The sequence below is a fragment of the Electrophorus electricus genome, chromosome 26, assembly GCF_013358815.1.
Source record: "Electrophorus electricus isolate fEleEle1 chromosome 26, fEleEle1.pri, whole genome shotgun sequence".
In the NCBI taxonomy this organism is placed as follows: Eukaryota; Metazoa; Chordata; class Actinopteri; order Gymnotiformes; family Gymnotidae; genus Electrophorus; species Electrophorus electricus.
The window spans coordinates 4,646,468-4,664,023 of NC_049560.1; the positions used below are offsets into that span (position 1 = coordinate 4,646,468).

The 17,556-nt window shown below is 45.0% G+C and overlaps 2 protein-coding genes and 1 long non-coding RNA gene across 5 annotated transcripts in view; 2 read left to right on the plus strand and 1 right to left on the minus strand.

Annotated features, from left to right (window-relative positions):
• The window catches only part of gipc3 (GIPC PDZ domain containing family, member 3), a 6,831-nt gene extending 3,304 nt beyond the window's left edge, over positions 1–3,527 (plus strand). The window contains exons 4-6 of the mRNA XM_027032348.2: positions 2,011–2,120; positions 2,265–2,346; positions 3,039–3,527. Coding sequence (XP_026888149.2) covers positions 2,011–2,120; positions 2,265–2,346; positions 3,039–3,190 — 344 coding nt within the window. The 3' untranslated portion in view covers positions 3,191–3,527. The remainder of the gene's footprint in view (positions 1–2,010; positions 2,121–2,264; positions 2,347–3,038) is intronic.
• A 1,520-nt stretch (positions 3,528–5,047) lies between these two features.
• On the minus strand, positions 5,048–11,887 carry tbxa2r (thromboxane A2 receptor). 3 transcript variants are annotated; one of them, XM_027032344.2, is made up of 3 exons: positions 11,849–11,887; positions 8,669–9,563; positions 5,048–5,899 (listed from the first exon to the last, which is right to left on the minus strand). In XM_027032344.2, exons 1-3 carry the CDS (start codon positions 11,872–11,874, stop codon positions 5,630–5,632), a joined length of 1,191 nt encoding a protein of 396 aa, XP_026888145.2. In that variant the 5' UTR covers positions 11,875–11,887; the 3' UTR covers positions 5,048–5,629. The 3 variants fall into 3 exon arrangements, with proteins under 3 accessions (XP_026888145.2, XP_026888148.1, XP_026888146.2); XM_027032347.2 differs by lacking the exon at positions 11,849–11,887 and adding an exon at positions 11,614–11,810; XM_027032345.2 differs by lacking the exon at positions 5,048–5,899 and adding an exon at positions 7,036–7,263.
• Positions 11,888–13,062: 1,175 nt separating this feature from the next.
• LOC118240832 overlaps positions 13,063–17,556 on the plus strand; it is a 28,501-nt gene continuing 24,007 nt past the window's right edge. The window contains exon 1 of the long non-coding RNA XR_004775668.1: positions 13,063–13,120. This is a non-coding gene — a long non-coding RNA (uncharacterized LOC118240832). The remainder of the gene's footprint in view (positions 13,121–17,556) is intronic.

Consider the following 17,556-nt stretch of genomic DNA (forward strand, 5'->3'; position numbering starts at 1 on the left):
GGAAATGAGTGTCTGCTAGTTCATAAGGAGAAATTTCCCATACAGTGTACTGGTAGAGGAATAGTAATGGGAAAGTCCCTGTTTACATCTACTGGAACCAAACACTGATTAGAGTCCGGACCCTTTGTGTAGGTAGGACTGTTGTGTAGATACCACTGATTCTCCAACAAAATCAGCGTAACCACTATTACTACACTGCTGTAGCCCTATTTGAGAGTTAAATGTCTAAAATATCATAATAATGTGCTATTTATAGTCAGGGAAAAAGATACTTTTATCCTTTCAGATGCGGAACACAGCTATAGTGTTTCCCAACAACGTACTTGCTAATAGGCAGGTTGATAATTAGCTAACAAGCTGAGGCCCCAAGTCCCTAATCGATTCAGCACAGTAACCGTTAGAACCGCAGAGACGACACTTAGAAACATTAATAACCATACACAACCGCTGACACACAGACATACTGCTGGTTGCGCAAACGTACATATTAAAACTCAGGACCATAATTTGGAAACCCGAGCTTTACTTCACGCGTTATCCGCGTCGTCTTTAAAAAGGGACCCGCGTACTGAGGAACAAGACAAATGTGTTTGCCTGTAATTGTACCTTGCTTCAGTTCCAGGCACGACATAAAGTGTTTAAACAGTCGATAATAATGGTAATGGAGTGTCCGTTCCCAATTTCCAAGGTAGAAAGCAATCATTTCACCGGGGTGTATGAGCTCTTCTTTCTTCTCCTATTGCGGAGTCATTCGGCCATAGTTGGGAGAGCCAGGCACGTGGAGAATTAGCGTTCATATGCATGCGCCGAAAACGAGCGCGCCCGTCTCTCTCTCTCTCTCTCTCTCTGACAGCAAATTATTGTTGTTTATAATTGAAAGGCCTTGATTATCATTATAGCGTTAGCTAATTGGATGTTTGAAAATGATGGATTACCTCTCATGAGCAAAAACGCGAGTCATTACACTCCCCAGTGCACACTGAATGTCCCGAGCAAGGCGTGCAGTGGGGAAAGAAAGTGCATCAAAACCAGTCGGGGAAAAATAGCTACTATACCGTCTACTTACTCGACTGGTGTTTTATTGAGTATTTTATTGTTGTATCTTGCTGACTGGATACAGCGGATCCACTGCTACCTGCAGTGGTACAGAGACGTGTTTAAACAGACTATTCATAATGCTTGTAATTACAGTATACATAGAAGACACAGCAGCTGTATGGCAGTGCCTTTCCCACTGCTGCGTGAAGGTATTGGCATGAATGAAAGGCTAAACTAAGCCGACAGGAGTGGCTTGCAGGAGCTTTTCAAACACGGGAATTCTGTGATAGCATCACCCTGACAGGAAACGTAACTGCTGCAGTGGCAGTCTTTATCCGTCTGGCGTCCAAGGTAAAACGTTTCCGCTCATTTACAGTGGGATCCGCTGGGCGACTTCAGGACACGGTGTGCCTACCCGGCAGGTTTTCGCCCACTGGTGCAATTACTTGTACCAGGAACAGCTACCGGTAAAATCTCAAAGCATCCTTTCAGCACAGACCTTGAGCTCATACTTCACGAAACAGAGCAAAGGTTTGTGTCGTGAGAAAAGGCTGGGCAGAAACAGTGTTTGCTGTGTTACAGCTGTTTTGAAAAGGGCTGGGCTTAATTATATCTGCTTCAGAGCCCTTGGCCCTCAGAGGAGGACATTGTTTCCACAGAAATGAGACATATGCGAACAGAGTTGTGACTCAGGCCTAATGGGCTAGCATATGGATTACAAAGCACAAAGCAAGTCACTCTGTACACCAAGCTTCGCTAAATGCTGTAAATAGAAACCTTACACAAACAGGAATTTGTAGATTTGCCGGGCGTGTTTACAGGGTGGGCACTGATAGCCCAGTTGAATTTATCTCAATTTGATGAATTCATCCCCATTCCTGTGTTTGGGTTGCTGAGGCTAGAGCTCACTCAGGTTAGAGCTGCCCGATGCATAACCCTTTAGCCTCAGACTGTTTGTTTGTGTCCTTGGAGACATGATCGGCCAACGGACGCGGGCCCCCAAGGCCAGCGAGGGCAAGATGGTCAGCGGGAAAGAGACGCTGCGTCTGCGCTCCAAAGGAACGGCGACCGTCCAGGAAGTGGTGAGTTCATGGGTCTGAAGGGGTTCGATGACCGGGCCACAACATACAACCGCGGTGGCCTGAAACCAGTTTCTCAGTGCCTTATGGCCTTGCTCAGCCTGACGCGTTACATCCGTCTCTTATCCCAACGCGTGCCACCGGCAGCCCAGCGAGTTCGAGGAGAAGGCCACGAAGAAGGTTGACGATCTCCTGGAGAGCTACATGGGCATACGAGACCCAGAACTCGGTGAGACGCAGTTTAGGATGAACAGCACCATAAAAGCCCTTGATGAGAGTGAGATGCTAGCCTCAGTCACGGCTAACCTTTCTACGCTTCCCATGAATTCAGAGCCTGTTTCACATACTTTTCATCAGCAACAGGCCAACTACACGTGCCAGTATCTGAGGACTTGAACCTAAAAGTTGTTTCCCACTGAAGCTCAAAGTTGCTTCCCCATTATCACTGGTTTTAAAGAGCCTCTATTAGGTTAGAGGAATATACCCACATTAGTGATGTTTATCTATCTATCTGTCCATCTATCTATCTATCTATCTATCTATCTATCTATCTATCTATCTATCTATCTATCTATCTATCTATCTATCTATCTATCTATATATATATATATATATATATATATATATATATATATATATATAGACACACACACACACACATAATATCTTCTTGAGAATGTCATGTATCAGTTTGCATATCTGATATGTTCCAAGAATAAGGAGCCTGACATGAACGAACCTCTTGATGCTAACGCATCGCGCAAACACTGTAGCATGACGTTAGTGTGCCTGTTCTCTCCAGCTTAGCAGTGGGTTGAAACATCACACAGTTCCGCTGTAGCTCCACATTTTCCTCTACAGCTGTATAAAAATGTTTTTGCATAGCTGAATGATCAAACTCATGCTTTGCGTGTCCCACAGCGACCACCATAGTGGAGGCAGGGAAAGACAAGACCAACCCTGATGACTTCGCTGAGGCTCTGGACTCAGTGCTGGGGGACTTTGCCTTCCCTGATGTCTTTCTCTTTGATGTATGGGGAGCCTTTGGGGATGTTAAAAATGGCAGAGTTTAGGAGCAGAAGAGTGTTATTTGCTTGGTCTTTTTTTTTTTTTTTTGCTTCATCTCATTTCGTTCACCTCATCTCACAGGACCTTTAGACTGATTTTTCCTTCAGATGCGACTGTGCGTTATCGACTATCTCTCTCAGTGTTAACGTGTAAAGACACCAGTGCAGAGCCCAAGTTTCGAACCGAAAGAGTTCTCCTAGCTCTCTCTGGTGAATTTGGGTTGCATTGTACTGTAACAGAAATCAAAGAGTTAGAGAAGTCACTTTCATTTTACGCAGTGCTTTTTTTTTTTCTTTGTTATTGTAATATGAGTTAGTGTGACTTATGAAGACCAGACTCCTGGTAGAGATCAGGCTTCTCACGGAAGCCAATTTTATGGGTTTCCAATTTATAAACACAGCTCTGAGTATAAAACCCAGGAATGCATGACAACATGAATCCGTTATCAAAGCAAGCAAAGGTTTGTTTACAGTTCTTCAGTTTAAACAACAGCAGAAGGTTTCATCCACTAACAGATATAGTGAATTCATGCATCTAAAATATATGGACCACAAGAATCCACATATATGCACTATATGTTCAGTGGAAAATACTGCTTAGTCTGCAGCATTCCACAAACACAAAAATAACACACTTTTAAGATTCAGCAGTCCGAGGCTAAAAACGAGGATATGATAGCAGTGGTTATTAGTCAAAGAATTCCAGCCAGACACAATGCCTTCTCAATCAAGACATAAAATAAATACATTTTCCTGGCAAACATCCTTTTCTCCAAAAATGCACTTAATGCCATTAACGTTTTCCTTGGGACTTTGTTGACCCATAGAGGATAATTAGTATCACTTGGCCTAAATCTCTATTTCCATAGCATGCATTCCAGCCTCCGAGTCTATTTCTGTATCCAGTGGGAAAAAATGACTTCACATGCACCAGGCTGATGGCACCGCTGGTTTTATACTTGGCTGTGAAAAGCATGTTGCTGTCAATGTTTGTCCCTCGTGACCTGCATAGAAATGAAGGTCTTCATTTCATGTGTAGATACTGAATGTGTTAAAAGTGAATTTTATGTTTTATGTTCTGTTGACATTTATGATATTGTTACGTTTGTGTATATAGGAATTATGACATAAATTCATGCAGTAGTGGTAGTTTATTATGTGTGAATTAAGGACCTTTTAGCACCCATCTTGATCCTTGTTTATTTGGGTCTGAACCTTGGACGTAGATTATGCCTGATCTTGGATGTAATCCTGGACATAGATTATGACTAATCTTGTACATAGGTAATATCCAATCACTGTTTGTACTGTGATTCTTTCAGTTGCCGGGAAATCATTTCACAGTGTCTTTGCTTTTGTGGTAGACAAATCAAGGAAAAGTGACGCATCAACATTTTTTGTGTTGGTTTATCTCATCTGCTCCATTTATATACTTTTATGTATTTATTTATTTTCACTATCTTTCAGTGAAGACCTGACCATGCACAGCAACTTGGACTCAGTTATGAAAACATAATAAAATACACAACTTTTGTCTTGGACCCAAAGGCTCGGACTCCATATCTTCCTCTTGTCTAAAGCTCCGACATCCCAAGTTCACAGCGCTCAGAGGTCATCAAAGGGATGGTTGTTGTCAGCAAGCTTATTTGGGTTTGATTAAAACAACACCGCAAAATGGTACTGCTGGTCCCTGGCCTGTGGCAGTCAGAGACACCACATGAGTGCACTGATAGCGATCTAGGAACTCATTCTTTCCTTTGTCGCTACTTTCAAAGCTTCCTGCAAGCAAAAGAGCCATTAGGGTGCATAACCTTCTGGAAGGTTTCCAAAAGCCGTCCAAACAAAACAGGCTTAACGTAAGAGGCCAGCACAATGGGTTTTTTAATGCTTTGTGGCTAAACAAGGTGAATTTTTACTTGTGTTTATATTTGGGAGTAAATACGTGACAACGAAACACCGTTTATTCTAACTGTTTATCACTGACACCAAACGGTGCTAGGCAATGCATTTAATTTGTCCCAAGCAGAGTTGATGCAGGTTTATTAAACTTACAACGGGATATGTTAGTGCGCCAGCAGTGTGTTTGGAGGAGGGCAGAACTTCTCCAGTGGGCAACAGTGCACAGATTGGGGATCACCTCCACAGATGTATTAGGCAGAAGTGGTGGGCTCAGGCTTCTCATCCCCGCTGCGGGTGTGTCCGAGCTGCCTCTCTCCATGCTCACAGCAGTCTGACGGAAGCGCTCGCACGGTCGTCGGCTGAAGGTCAAAGGGTTCATGCGTGCACATCACCTCTAAAGTTTTGTGAACCCCGACACATCCTCGTATCCTCCTGTGATGTCTTGAATCGACGAAAAACAAACAAAAAAAAGCGTACAGTGCATGAATGTGAAGTGGACAGTGCAGGTCACAAAGGATTCGGTAACCGCATGGACCCTACGGAGTGTCAGCCGCGGGGCTCCGCCTCCCCCTGCTCGCTAGCGCCCCCTAGGGAGGCGGGTGTGAGCTTGCGCGAGATGGTGAAAGAGGAGCGTAGGCTGGCCACGGAGCCACGAGAGCGTCCTATTCCAGGGTAGACGCGCCTCAGTACGGAACGACGGAAGAGGATGTAGACCCAGGGATCCAGGACCTGGTTTCCTGTGGCAAAGCGAATCCAGAGCAACAGCTGCTGGACGTGGAGGCCCCTCTTAAAAAGCACCGTCTTCGCAATAAATGTCTGGATGGAGAGAAAAGAGGGGAGAGAGGGAGAGCATGAGAGAGGGAGGGAGAGAGATAGAGAATGAGAGAGGGAGGGAGAGAGAGAGAGAATGAGAGAGGGAGGGAGAGAGAGAGAATGAGAGAGGGAGGGAGAGAGGGAGAGCATGAGAGAGGGAGGGAGAGAGAGAGAGCATGAGAGAGGGAGGGAGAGAGAGAGAGAATGAGAGAGGGAGGGAGAGAGAGAGAATGAGAGAGGGAGGGAGAGAGAGAGAGAATGAGAGAGCGCATGATGGGTAAACGGAGATTTAGTCTAACGACATGCATACATGCAAACACGGCAAGCACCCACCCACACACGCACGTGCAGCTTGTGCTCATTCAGGGTTTCCACATTTCCAAAATCTTCATTTTCCTATAAACTGTTCTTTTCCCTGTTATGCAATCCCTGACCCTTGACAAACGTTGCCCACTGCAGGAAAGATCTACGTCGAGTACGTACAGCATTTACTGTATGTAGGCCGAAGTGTAAATCTCAGCCGGGTTTAATTAAATGACACACAAAAAGACATCTTCAGCATGATTTAAATGATGAATAACATGAAAAAATACTGAAAGATGAAGTAATGCTGGACTCCTGGCAGAAGTAACTCGGACCAGACATGGCCAGACGTTCTTGGAAGCCTGTAGGACTTTAAAAAAAAAGAAGAAAGAAAATATCCTCTTGCATTATTGACAAAGTAGTTGCTTGTCCATCGGTGATCACTACTGCAAAACAATGAGTCACATTTACCATACAGCACATTTTCCGAAAAACACACCCAAAACACACACACACACAAACTGCATTGATTAACAGCACATGCCGAACAAAAGCATGATGGGTTACATGAAGTAGCAGCGCAACAAGACAGACGAACAAACAAAACTTTGCAGGTATTGAGTTGCTGAAAACAAAACAGCAAACAGGCAGTTCATGGAAGCACAAGCCTGAAGCCTAATGTTACAGCCTCTGCTATTGCTCAGCGTGCTAGCCACTAGCTGGGGAGCCATTTGGGATCTGTACAAAGCACTGCTGGTCCAAGCACTACCAGACGCTTTGGACAGGAGTGTCTGCTCAATCCCATCCATTTAAATGCACTGTGGATGCATACTGGGGTTCGCGACCGTCCAGATTAGCGCTTGTATGAGTGAGGGATTAACGGTGCTGGATTGTTAATCTGGATTATGGGGCATGGAGCGCTCTACTCGCCTCAATATAGGCGCCTGAAAGATGATGTATATCCAGGGGTCACAAATCTGATTGAAGGAGGCCATTCGGAGGTAGAACAGTACACAAAGCGGGTCAGCAGGGCTGGCAGACAAAACGGTCTTCATAATGTATATCTGTCCAGGAGAAACATGGTTAGTCAAAGCCAGGAAGTTCCCCACAGACGTGCCGTGCAGCAGCGAGCTCAAGTCCGGATTTCTTGGGCTTTACTGTATGTTGTGGGCGGAGCATAATGCTACAAGGTCAGCAGCGCGACCGACCCCAAACCCTTCCGAGGTCATGAGCACAGTGCGTCCTTCCACAACATTTATTATCTGGCCAAACTCTACATATTGCCCAGTCTACACATAGTTTATTGTGGTTGGAGGTCCTGAGAAGGTTTTTTTTTTCTGCGCCGAGACCAGTTTCTTCTTCCTGTGAATGCATTTATGAAGAGAGGTGGCACCTGATCACAGATAAGCATGCCATGCCCGAGGACATGGGCTTTCCGTGTCTCCAACACCAGAGATGGGAGCAGAGACGTGCTCAGGGCAGGGGCAGGACTTCCTCTCCCCCTCTTCTCCCGCCGGAGATGCCCCTTCCACACCCTCCTTATCAGCACCCAGCACAGTCACGCGATTCTAACTTACGGAACATGGCACGTTTCCTGTTCCTGAAACGCAGCATTTGAGGACACAGCCAGCAGCCTGAACCATTCAAACATCATTTAATGTTGTCACCATTTTGGCGATTTTTCTTTGCGTTGTATAAAATAGAATGATTTCTTGTTGGATACAGCACCGTCATAGAATTTGACAAATTACGATACACTGAAATGCCACGGAAAAAGGCACTAAATAAAATGTTGTTATTCTGGCTTGTAGCCTTTCAAAAATGATATTTAAAACATGGGGAGAGTAGACAGTCTTAAATGAAAGGCACACTTTATGTAAACTTTGCTGCGTGTACAGCAACTCTCTTTAAGATTTTGAAGGGACAGTTTCCCTTTGAGAACTAACACAGAACATGCAGGATTTTTTGAGGCTCCCACCCCTCAGCTCCGCTGCTGGGGTGGCGAGGTCAAACTCGAACCCTGCTGGCGTCCTCCTGCCTGCTGGACTGCCTCACCTCGGCCAGCTCACAGGCGCCCCAGAACATTCCACCATTTGCACCAAAATGCGTCGTGCGTTTTGGACATTAAAGTGATGCAGTTTCTGCAGAACATTCAAGCTGTTTGTTTTTTTTGTTTTTTTTTTCCCCCCCCCCATCAAAAACAGCACTACACTACCACTCAGGCCCAACGGGAACCTGTGGACATTTGACTTTCCTTAAAGTCTACAGAATTCACTGGAGACCACTTGTGTCCCTGGCTGCAAAGCTTTAGCACAGCATAAAGCCTACATCTCTCAGGAGACAAACACATCACAAAGAAGCATATTGAAATACAGGAGAGGATATATTACACAACGCACAGAGAACTATATATTAATCACAGCTAAGAATATCTGTGGACCAGAGGGCAGAACAAATCAAAGATCTCACCAATAACGGGCACCAGCAGATGGTAGCGATGAGCATGATGAAGATGAGCTGTACCATCATCTCCACTTCATAGTCTCGCTTGCGTTGCACTGAGTCCTGGCTGCAGCACACCCTCAGCAAGGTGACCACGCTCGTCGTGTTCAGGACGAAGGACGTCGCCAGCGACAACAGGCCCACCAGTGAGAACACCAGGCAGAAGACCACGTCCAAAGGCTCCGGCCTGATGTTGAGGAAACACCAGGAGCCGGGATTCTGAATATGGTAGCTACCCAGGCCCAGCAGCGGGAGCAGGCTGATGCAGCCGGCCATCGCCACGATGCCCACCACCACCCAGCACACCCGGCTCCTGGACATGGCGGTGGAGCGGGCGAATGGCCGGTTGATGCCCACGAAGCGCTCCACGGCCATGGCGGTGCCCAGGAGCAGCGGTGACAGGCCGTAGAAGATCATGGTCATGCCCATGAAGTTGCACAAGTGGCAGCCGGGGTCCAGGTCCATCCACCTGAGGCCGCTGGAGCGGAAGAAGACCACGATGGAGCCGGTGAACAGCAGCCCCATGAAGTCGGTCACCACCAGCGCGCCGAGGAAGAGCAGGAAGGAGGAGCGAGAGCGGCTGTGGGTGCGGCGGAAGGCGTTCACCAGCACGACGAAGGCGAACAGGTTGGAGCCGAGGCCCAGCACACTGAATATGGCAGAGAAGTAGGCAGAGGCCACTGCGTGGGTGTTGTTGAAGCCGGACTGGTTGCCGGAGAAGCAGAAGGCGACGGAGCCATTGCCTCCGCTGCCGGAGAGAAGCGGTGAAGTCGTCATGGTGACCAACGGTGATCTCGTAAGTTCTCTTGGGTGGCTGGTAGTTACGTCATCCGGTAAGATAGGTGGAAGTACTTTCACAAACCTTTGAAAACAGTGAATAAGCCTTATTTTGTGAGCATAGTATCTTTAAGAAATATGAAATGTGCTCATTTTATGTAAATGCTTTTCAGAATAGCAGAGCATTCCAGACTTGTGTATCGCAGAGACCATACTCATGTTTCATAGACCAAATTATATTTTGAGCGCAGAAGACATGACACTCTACCGAGTCCAACACCAGTGTTGTCCTGGGCTAGGATGCAGTTGATTGCATATCTGTGTCTCACTGCTTTTGCGTCTCTCTTGTGCACAACATCAGACCGGTTTAGAGCCTCCAGATTAAAACCATCAGTGGTGTGGCTGCTTTAAAAGGCACTGAGTCTATTTTCACACTGGTTCGGTCACTTCAATGATTTCGTTTATTCGAAAAAATTGATTTATTAATTTCAAGGCTTTTGTTTGTTTAACCTTGGTCAAGTTACTGAGAGTTTTCTTTTCTCTTTTTAGAAGTCTTTTAAATACTGAATCTTTCTGTGAAAACAATACAGACTCTAAGTAAGATAGACCTTAAATAGCACTTCGACGTATCAGCATTCATCCCTGTATTCTACAGTATTCTAGTTCATTGGTATGTTTTATTCTAACCTACTATACTGTATTTGGATATATTCTATGAGTAAATGACAAAGCACTTTTGTAAGTCGCTCTGGATAAGAGCGTCTGCTAAATGTCGTAAATGTAAATGAGTTGTCTCAATTGAAACTAGCATCAGATTCCATCAGAAGGCCAGGGAGGGCACTGAGTGGCCTCTTGGGACACACTATTTCTGCATTTAAAAAAAATGAAAAACACACACTGACAAGTACAAACACACACTGATAGCACGAATTTCCCACAGCCTGTGATGCAATAACACTGCTGAACAGTGAGCCTAGCGACAGTTTGGGATGTCAGAGTTGGAAATAGAAGTGGTCATCTCCGAGCCTACTAGCTAAGGGTGATTAGCTCACCGTGAGCTCAAAGTGAGCTCCGAAACAGGTACACGGCTTTTTGAAAGCCCTCTCTGAAGTCTGAAGTTTATTATTAGCTAATAAAACCATTTAACATTTCCCAATAGGTTAATACACTAGAACAAGAGCTGGGGACTTTTTTTTGTTAAAAATTAGAAGTAACTAAGTAAAACAAACAAACAAACAAACAAACAACGAAACAAAAACCCAAAACAAAACAAACAACTCCCCCAGAAATAAAGTCTTATAAACAGGGACTTTATAGTCCAGGTCCCTGTTTCTGCAAAAATTACATATTTACATTCAAATCCCTAAATAACTTGGCCATAATTTAAGTAGAAAGAATGAAATTCCTGAAGCACCAAGCTAGTAGGTCTTTGCTTTTTTTTGCCTTTGCAAAAAAAATTAATTAAAAAATTAATTAAAAAATTAATTGGATTTTTAAATATTATTTGACAAGTTGAAGCATCTGTGAGCCAAACTTGAATGTTTCCTTTATTTTCTCTTTTTACCCCACTCAAAGCCTACAAGCCTTCCCTTCCCTGGTTAAATCTGCATGAATACATTTATAAAATACATTTATTTGTGCAATTTTAATACAACCTTAATAACATATTTAATATAAAATAACAGGCAAAGGTTAGGGTGATTTTCCTCTCACACCAACCACACTGCATTGGTGTGCAGAGCCTACAGAAACCTCACACTGATGAAGAAACAACAATCCTTTTCCTGACAGCATCGTGCCTGCAAAAAACACACCAGCTAGGAGCAGTTTTATACACGTGCTGATTATACAGGTTTCTTCTTTTTTTCCAGGAGAAAGCCCGAAACTAGTTTAGTTTGAATGAATTAATTCACAATATCAGCCTTAACCGGACACATTCCTTTATCACGCACGATTTTTTTTAATCAGCACAAACACAAGGACAGCCATAAAGTTCAGTGCGACAGTAACACTAGTAGCCTGACTTAACGTCCTAGAACATTTTAGAACATCAGCCACAACCTTCACTAACACTCCTACGTGCCACATATACCCCCATTTGCTTAACTGCCATCACAACAGTGCCATATACTTACTGTTCGTGTACTGTGCTTTTTAGGCTATTAACGGTATGTAACAGACTTTATGACTTTCCATAGAAAATCCAAATATACCAAGGAATCTTGATTCTCCTTAAGCTCAAATGAAGTATGAAGTCATTATTTAGTTATGAAGAAACTGTCAAAATAACATTTATTATATTAATTTCTTCCAATGTCCACGTCGTTAAAAATCAGAAGCTAAATTATAGGAGACAGAGGCGACCGGTACCGTTCAGACGAGGCGATTCCGTTCATCCTTTCGCGAGGCTCGTCGTGCACGGATCTCACGCGGGAGCGCGCGCGCGCGCGCGCCTGGAGTTCCTCGAGGACTGCTGAAACAACGCTGTCGCGAGCGTCACGAGACAAAGCCCCCCCCCCCACACTGGTCCATATGAATTGAATATGAATTAAAAATATTTTTAAAGACGAAATCAAACTCTGCCCATGTCATTCTTCACTTGTCCTGATGCCCTATGCATGTTGCACATTTAATTAATGTACACGAGCCTACCAGCATACTGGAAACTTTCTACACACTGGAAAGTTTGTGCTAATGTAGTCCTAACAAGCTTGTGTGAGGGAATCGTTTTCTGAACCCTGACGATAGCTGAAAATCCATTTGAATATGGACGGTGATGTGGAGACTGATACTGTCAGTCACCAGTTTGAGATAGTTCACACACCGAGCCGGAATACAGTTCCGCAGAACAGTCATCTGCCAGCTGGATTTGACCATTTAAGTGGCCGTAATTAGTCCTCTTTCCTGTGCGGTGAGGGCCTGGCTGATCCCAGTAACTGCTCTTCTGCGAGTTTAGGGGCTGTTCACTACATTTCCATTCTCATTTAAACTCCAGCATAACCTTATATAGGTCTGCTACGCACTAAGGCATGGTTAACATCTTCAAAGAGATTCCACGGCTGGAACAAATCAACGGAACAGATTAAAGCCGCATATCTTTAAACTACAAAGCCCAGCAGGGATCTTACTGCATGACGCCTCTAGACAGGTGTCAGCCTCTGTCTTGAGGATGCTGTGAAGAAACATTAGATTTATTAGCTGAGATGAACTATCCTAGACTTGCTACATGCTGAGAGACTAAATTTGAACGCGTACACACACACACACAGGCTCTCCAACACCATGTAACCTTCCTGCACAATGTCTTTGCTGATTAGCCCGCGCGCACACACGTGCGCTTTCCTATGCAACATCGGTGGAGATTACTGCATTACTATGACGGATCCCGGCCTTGTGACAGAAACCATATGTGCAGGACACACACCGTACAGTACTAACGGCACGCATAGACGTAGCGACGTTTCTCCCCACTCCACACGTCCGATAGGCGTGCCGTTAATTTAAGATTATTTGCTTACATGCTTGTAGTGAAGTTTACACCGTGAGTTTCGGACTATTTATATCTAGACGTGCGTTGGGTGACGCTACAGCGTGCCGTCCTTTGAGATCTTCCAGACGTGTGGAGTCTGACATTTGGCAGCGGTGAGCAGTCACGTCTCGTTCCTCGCTAAACAATACTACCTCTTTCGCTCTCGATGTATTATGTGCTCTGAAAAGCCTGTCAGCGAGTCTTAAAAGAGACGTAGATCTTTATTTTCTCCACACAATTTAACGCAGTTCTCTCCACTCGTTCAAAGTCATCCGTGAAGGGGTCGTAAAAAAAGAAAATAACCCACCCTACTTCGGATTTGTATCGAATGTTCTGCCCTGTCGTTTTCTGCACTGATTGTGAACCTATTGTAACTATCGGGTTATGTAAAACATACGGGGAACCTCTATTGGTGAGTGCACATATAACACACCAAACATACACCCTCTGGAGAGACGGTGGTATTTACATACACTATACTGTGGCATTGATATACATGCCATACTGTGTGAAAAGGGCATTTGTGCACTGGTATGGCCGACGGGGGCACGGCTCTTGGGGAAAGCCGTCCTCATGACCAGTCGTGCTTGCTGCGCTGGCCGTGTTTTCTGCTTGACGAGAGGGCTTGGATGGTGGTGTACAGGGAGAGAAAAAGGTCAGCCACCGGTTTGTTTGCGGCAGGTTGATTTCTTGTTTTTCCACTTTTAGTAGTCGGCCTGTGGAGCGGTTTTAGCAAGTCGCGCACTTGGGCTTGGGCCAGGATGTAAAGAAGTGAACAAAGTGAAACGGAGACGTGGACTCCCTCGGGGACCGAAATGATGAGCAGTCAATGAAAGGCAGTTGTGGATAACCTCTGACCTCACTGGCCGTCTCAGAGGGGGGCCGGAAGGCGGCTGCAGTGACAAAACGTTATGGGGGGGGCGGGGGAAATGCGGCTTTGTTTTCAGTGTGTTTCCTTTAAGCCAGGTGGCTCTTTGGTGCTGCTTTGAGGCTACTTCTGCAGTTTTGCTCACGAGGCCAGGGACAAAAGTGCAAGCTCTCGGCAAATCCCGGAACCGGATCACGGATGATGCGCGGCCCTGGCGGCAGGTGGCAGCTCCAGCTGACGGACAGCCCGGTCCTGGTTAATTTGGCCCCAAGGCAGTGGCTCTCCATGTAATTGAATTAAGGACCTGTCAGCTGACAGCTCGTCATGCTGTTCTGTTAATTGGCAGCAGGCACCTGGGGCGGGCATGCCAGCACCTCATAACCAAGTGGCACTCCGCACCTGTGCCAAGGTCAAGGCCCAGGTCAAGGCCGTATACGCCTATACTGTGAGTAGGAGGGATTCATTCCTCCTACAGAGGCTGCAAGCATTCAGATTGCACACGACGTGCCTTCTCTCTCTCTCTCTCTCTCTCTCTCTCTCTCTCTCTCTTCTCTCGTCATCTTATTCACATGCGTACACACCCAGACACCCAAACAGTCACCTAACCACCCTCCCATCCACACCAGCTCCAGGAACTGGAGTCAAACTGACTCCCCCTGCCAGCGCGTTGCAACCGTTGAAGTGTATTCTGATTGTTTTGCTGGGGGAGGGCGATTCTCGGTGCCCGGCTCTACCCTCTGTTTGAACCCGCACCTCGGGGCAGAGTGCAGGTTTTTACGACTGGTCCGACAGCTCTCATGCTGCCAGCCACCAGATGGGCTTGATACCGTGCTACAATCCGTACGGGAACAGGAGAGGCAGACGAAACTGCGGTGTCAACTGTATCAGGTTCACATGACCACGGGGCATGAAAAGCAGTGTGATCGCACCTGTAAAACACACATGGATAGAATCGGTCTGTAGGCATCTAATTTGTAATGTAGGCATCTGCTATGTAATGTGTTGGCAGACTTTATTCAAAAGACAGGAACTGAGCTATGAGTCTCTCTTATTCTAGGTCACTTGGATAAAAAACATGCAGCCTTATGAAATATTGTGGATGCATGTGAAGGGGCTCTATTGCACTGATCTGGAATCAGGTGTCCGCCCCCCAAAAAACCTGAATTTCATACATGAACTAATAGTTAGCAGTTCTTAGTTCATTCCTCTGCCTCCCCACTAAAGAGGTCATTGACTTTAATAAAATAAGTTCTAGTGAAAATAAATAAACAAGCTCAAATGTTTATGGGAAGACAGCAGATCTCATTAGTGATCATTTCACTCAGTCATATAGCAGGCGTTACTGGGTTGAACTCCAAATGCATAACCAGAGTATGACTCACTTACTCGTCTGACAGTGGAGTCAACCATAAACACACCAGAGAACTCACTGAATTATGGTTCTTTAGTCTAGAGTTCATAAATATGTTTGGGTTTAGACCTTACACCATGCTATGCATGCGCTATAGTAGCTACTGTGTTATATATTCATGAGTATTATATATACCATAGTTATTATATTACTTTTCTTTTTCCACTAACATCTCTATTACTTTGAGTAAATTTTGCTTTTATTTATAAATGTTTATGCATTGTTTGAATTATTTGCATTTTTAATAACCTCATCTGGAGGTTAACTCATCCGGAGGGTAGCTGCTGTATATCTTGGATCTGTTCATCTAATCTCTGACTGCCAGCATAGAGTAAATATTACCATTTGCTTTCTGGACAATGCAGTGTTTTTAGGAGCGTACCATGACAAACCAAACGTAATGTTTAACGTTTGTCCTCACAAATGTGGCTTTACTTCTGCCCAGTCATAGGTTAAAGGTTAGGGTCAAAGAAGTCCTCTGTGATAAGGTGTGTGCTAGGCCCCAATTGCTTTGGCAGGGTGGAACTCGTCACTACCAGTTCGGCGACTTTCATAATCAGTTACATATATATCACACCATAAAACATTCTTCCACTTCTGCTCTTGGCCACACGAGGGCAGCAAAGTCCTGAGCTTGTTCCAGAAACAGACTTGCGGGTAATTCTTTGTGGCTGACGGAGGAAGAACAAACAAAACACATGCAGAGGGTACAAAGCAATTACTTCCGTCGCCATTCTCTCCTCTATACGTTACAGTCACACCGGTCTGGCTCTTATCTCTATTTACAGCACAGGACACACAATGATCCGCAAGCTCCCTTTGAATCTGTATTAAATAAAATGGCTTAGATCGCTTTGGATGTCACAGCAGTAGAGGAACAGTGAGTAGATTTGATTATACTGGCACATGCAAGCCCTTTTCTACCCTCTTCTTCCACACCATACTAGTCTCTCTCTTTCTCTCTCTCTCTCTCTCTCTCTCTCTCTCTCTCTCTCTCTCTCTCTCTCTCTCTCTCTCTCTCTCTCTCTCTCTCTCTCTCTCTCTCTCTCTCTCTCTCTCTCTCTCTCTCTCTCTCTCTCTCTCTGCCAGAGCATAAGATAAGAGACTTCAGAATCTTCATGCTGCAGACTCTCGGGCCTGATGAAAGCTAGTACATAGACTGCAGTAATCCCTGCAGAATACAAAGACTAAAACAGGCTGTGTGCCAACTAGAATGCCGTCTCATTTACATCCTGAAACTCAAACGTCTTTGCAGAAATAAATGGGAATGTACTAAGGTTTACCCATTAAGCCTTGTGGAAACTTCTTTCAGAGCACTGAAGGCCATTTTAAAAAATGGGTTAGTTACAGCATTATGAAGCAAGTCCTTTAACGCAGGTTTTCTGAAGGCCAAGCAGAAAATTTCTGTCTTCTTTCTTGCATTTTCTTATTTTGTTTGATCTAATAGAAAAGCAAGTCAGGCCCAGAGAGCTTCACAAAACAACATTTAAAAAAGTAACCTAGAAAATGTGAACCTAGAAATGAGATTTTTCAGAAAGGCTACATATAGAACGTGCAAAGAAGGCCTTCATTACCCAATTCTTAATAATCAAACAAACAAACAAAAAACCACCCTAAAAACAACCACCACCACCACCACCAAAAACCAGATTTCACCCATATAATAGTTGTTCCGCAGAGCTTGATTCGATTGATTTGTCATTTGTAGCAGAGTTCAGCCCAGGGCTACAGATAATCAGATTTATTGCTTTGCCATTTATTACAAATTCCTGCGGCTTTTGGGCACTCGGTCAGAGACAGTGCTTTGATGGGTTGCTTAGCAAAGCTCCAATGAGCCGGGCTCTCATAATTACGCCCCACAAATCCCCTCCTCCCCCCTCTCCCCCAGTAATAAATGAGGGTCTCTTGTTCCCCCTCTTTGACTCTTTAAAGAGCACGTCTTCATTCGAGCGCCTTGATGGACAGCACTACGTGCCAATGCGTTTTAATACGCGAGGCGAGTGTATTAAAGAGACAGGGAGAAAGGGCGGGACTACGCAGGTAAATGGCGACAGGTGAAGGGTTGGCGCCGTTTCGGACCGGGCCTGCTGAATGCAGAGCGCTGCCAACTCAAGTACTGGCCCCGGTGAAAAGAAAAGAGCCCTTTCATTTTGACATTCAGCTAACAAGAACAAATCCCAAGCAGAACTGCAATGTGAATTTAATAAAGTTGCTTTAATAAAGCTTAATCTTTAATAAAGTTGCTGTGGTTTTAATGTGAAACCAACCAA

What these genes read in the sequence shown, in the direction of transcription:
- tbxa2r (XM_027032344.2), bottom strand. Translation starts at nt 11,874, where the DNA reads ATGAACGGAATCGCCTCGTCTGAACG. An exon ending in GGAATCGCCTCGTCTGAACG is followed by an intron (nt 9,564 to 11,848) that starts GTACCGGTCGCC and finishes CTGTTTTCAAAG; the next exon opens with GTTTGTGAAAGTACTTCCAC. An exon ending in TCTGCTGGTGCCCGTTATTG is followed by an intron (nt 5,900 to 8,668) that starts GTGAGATCTTTG and finishes CTCTCCATCCAG; the next exon opens with ACATTTATTGCGAAGACGGT.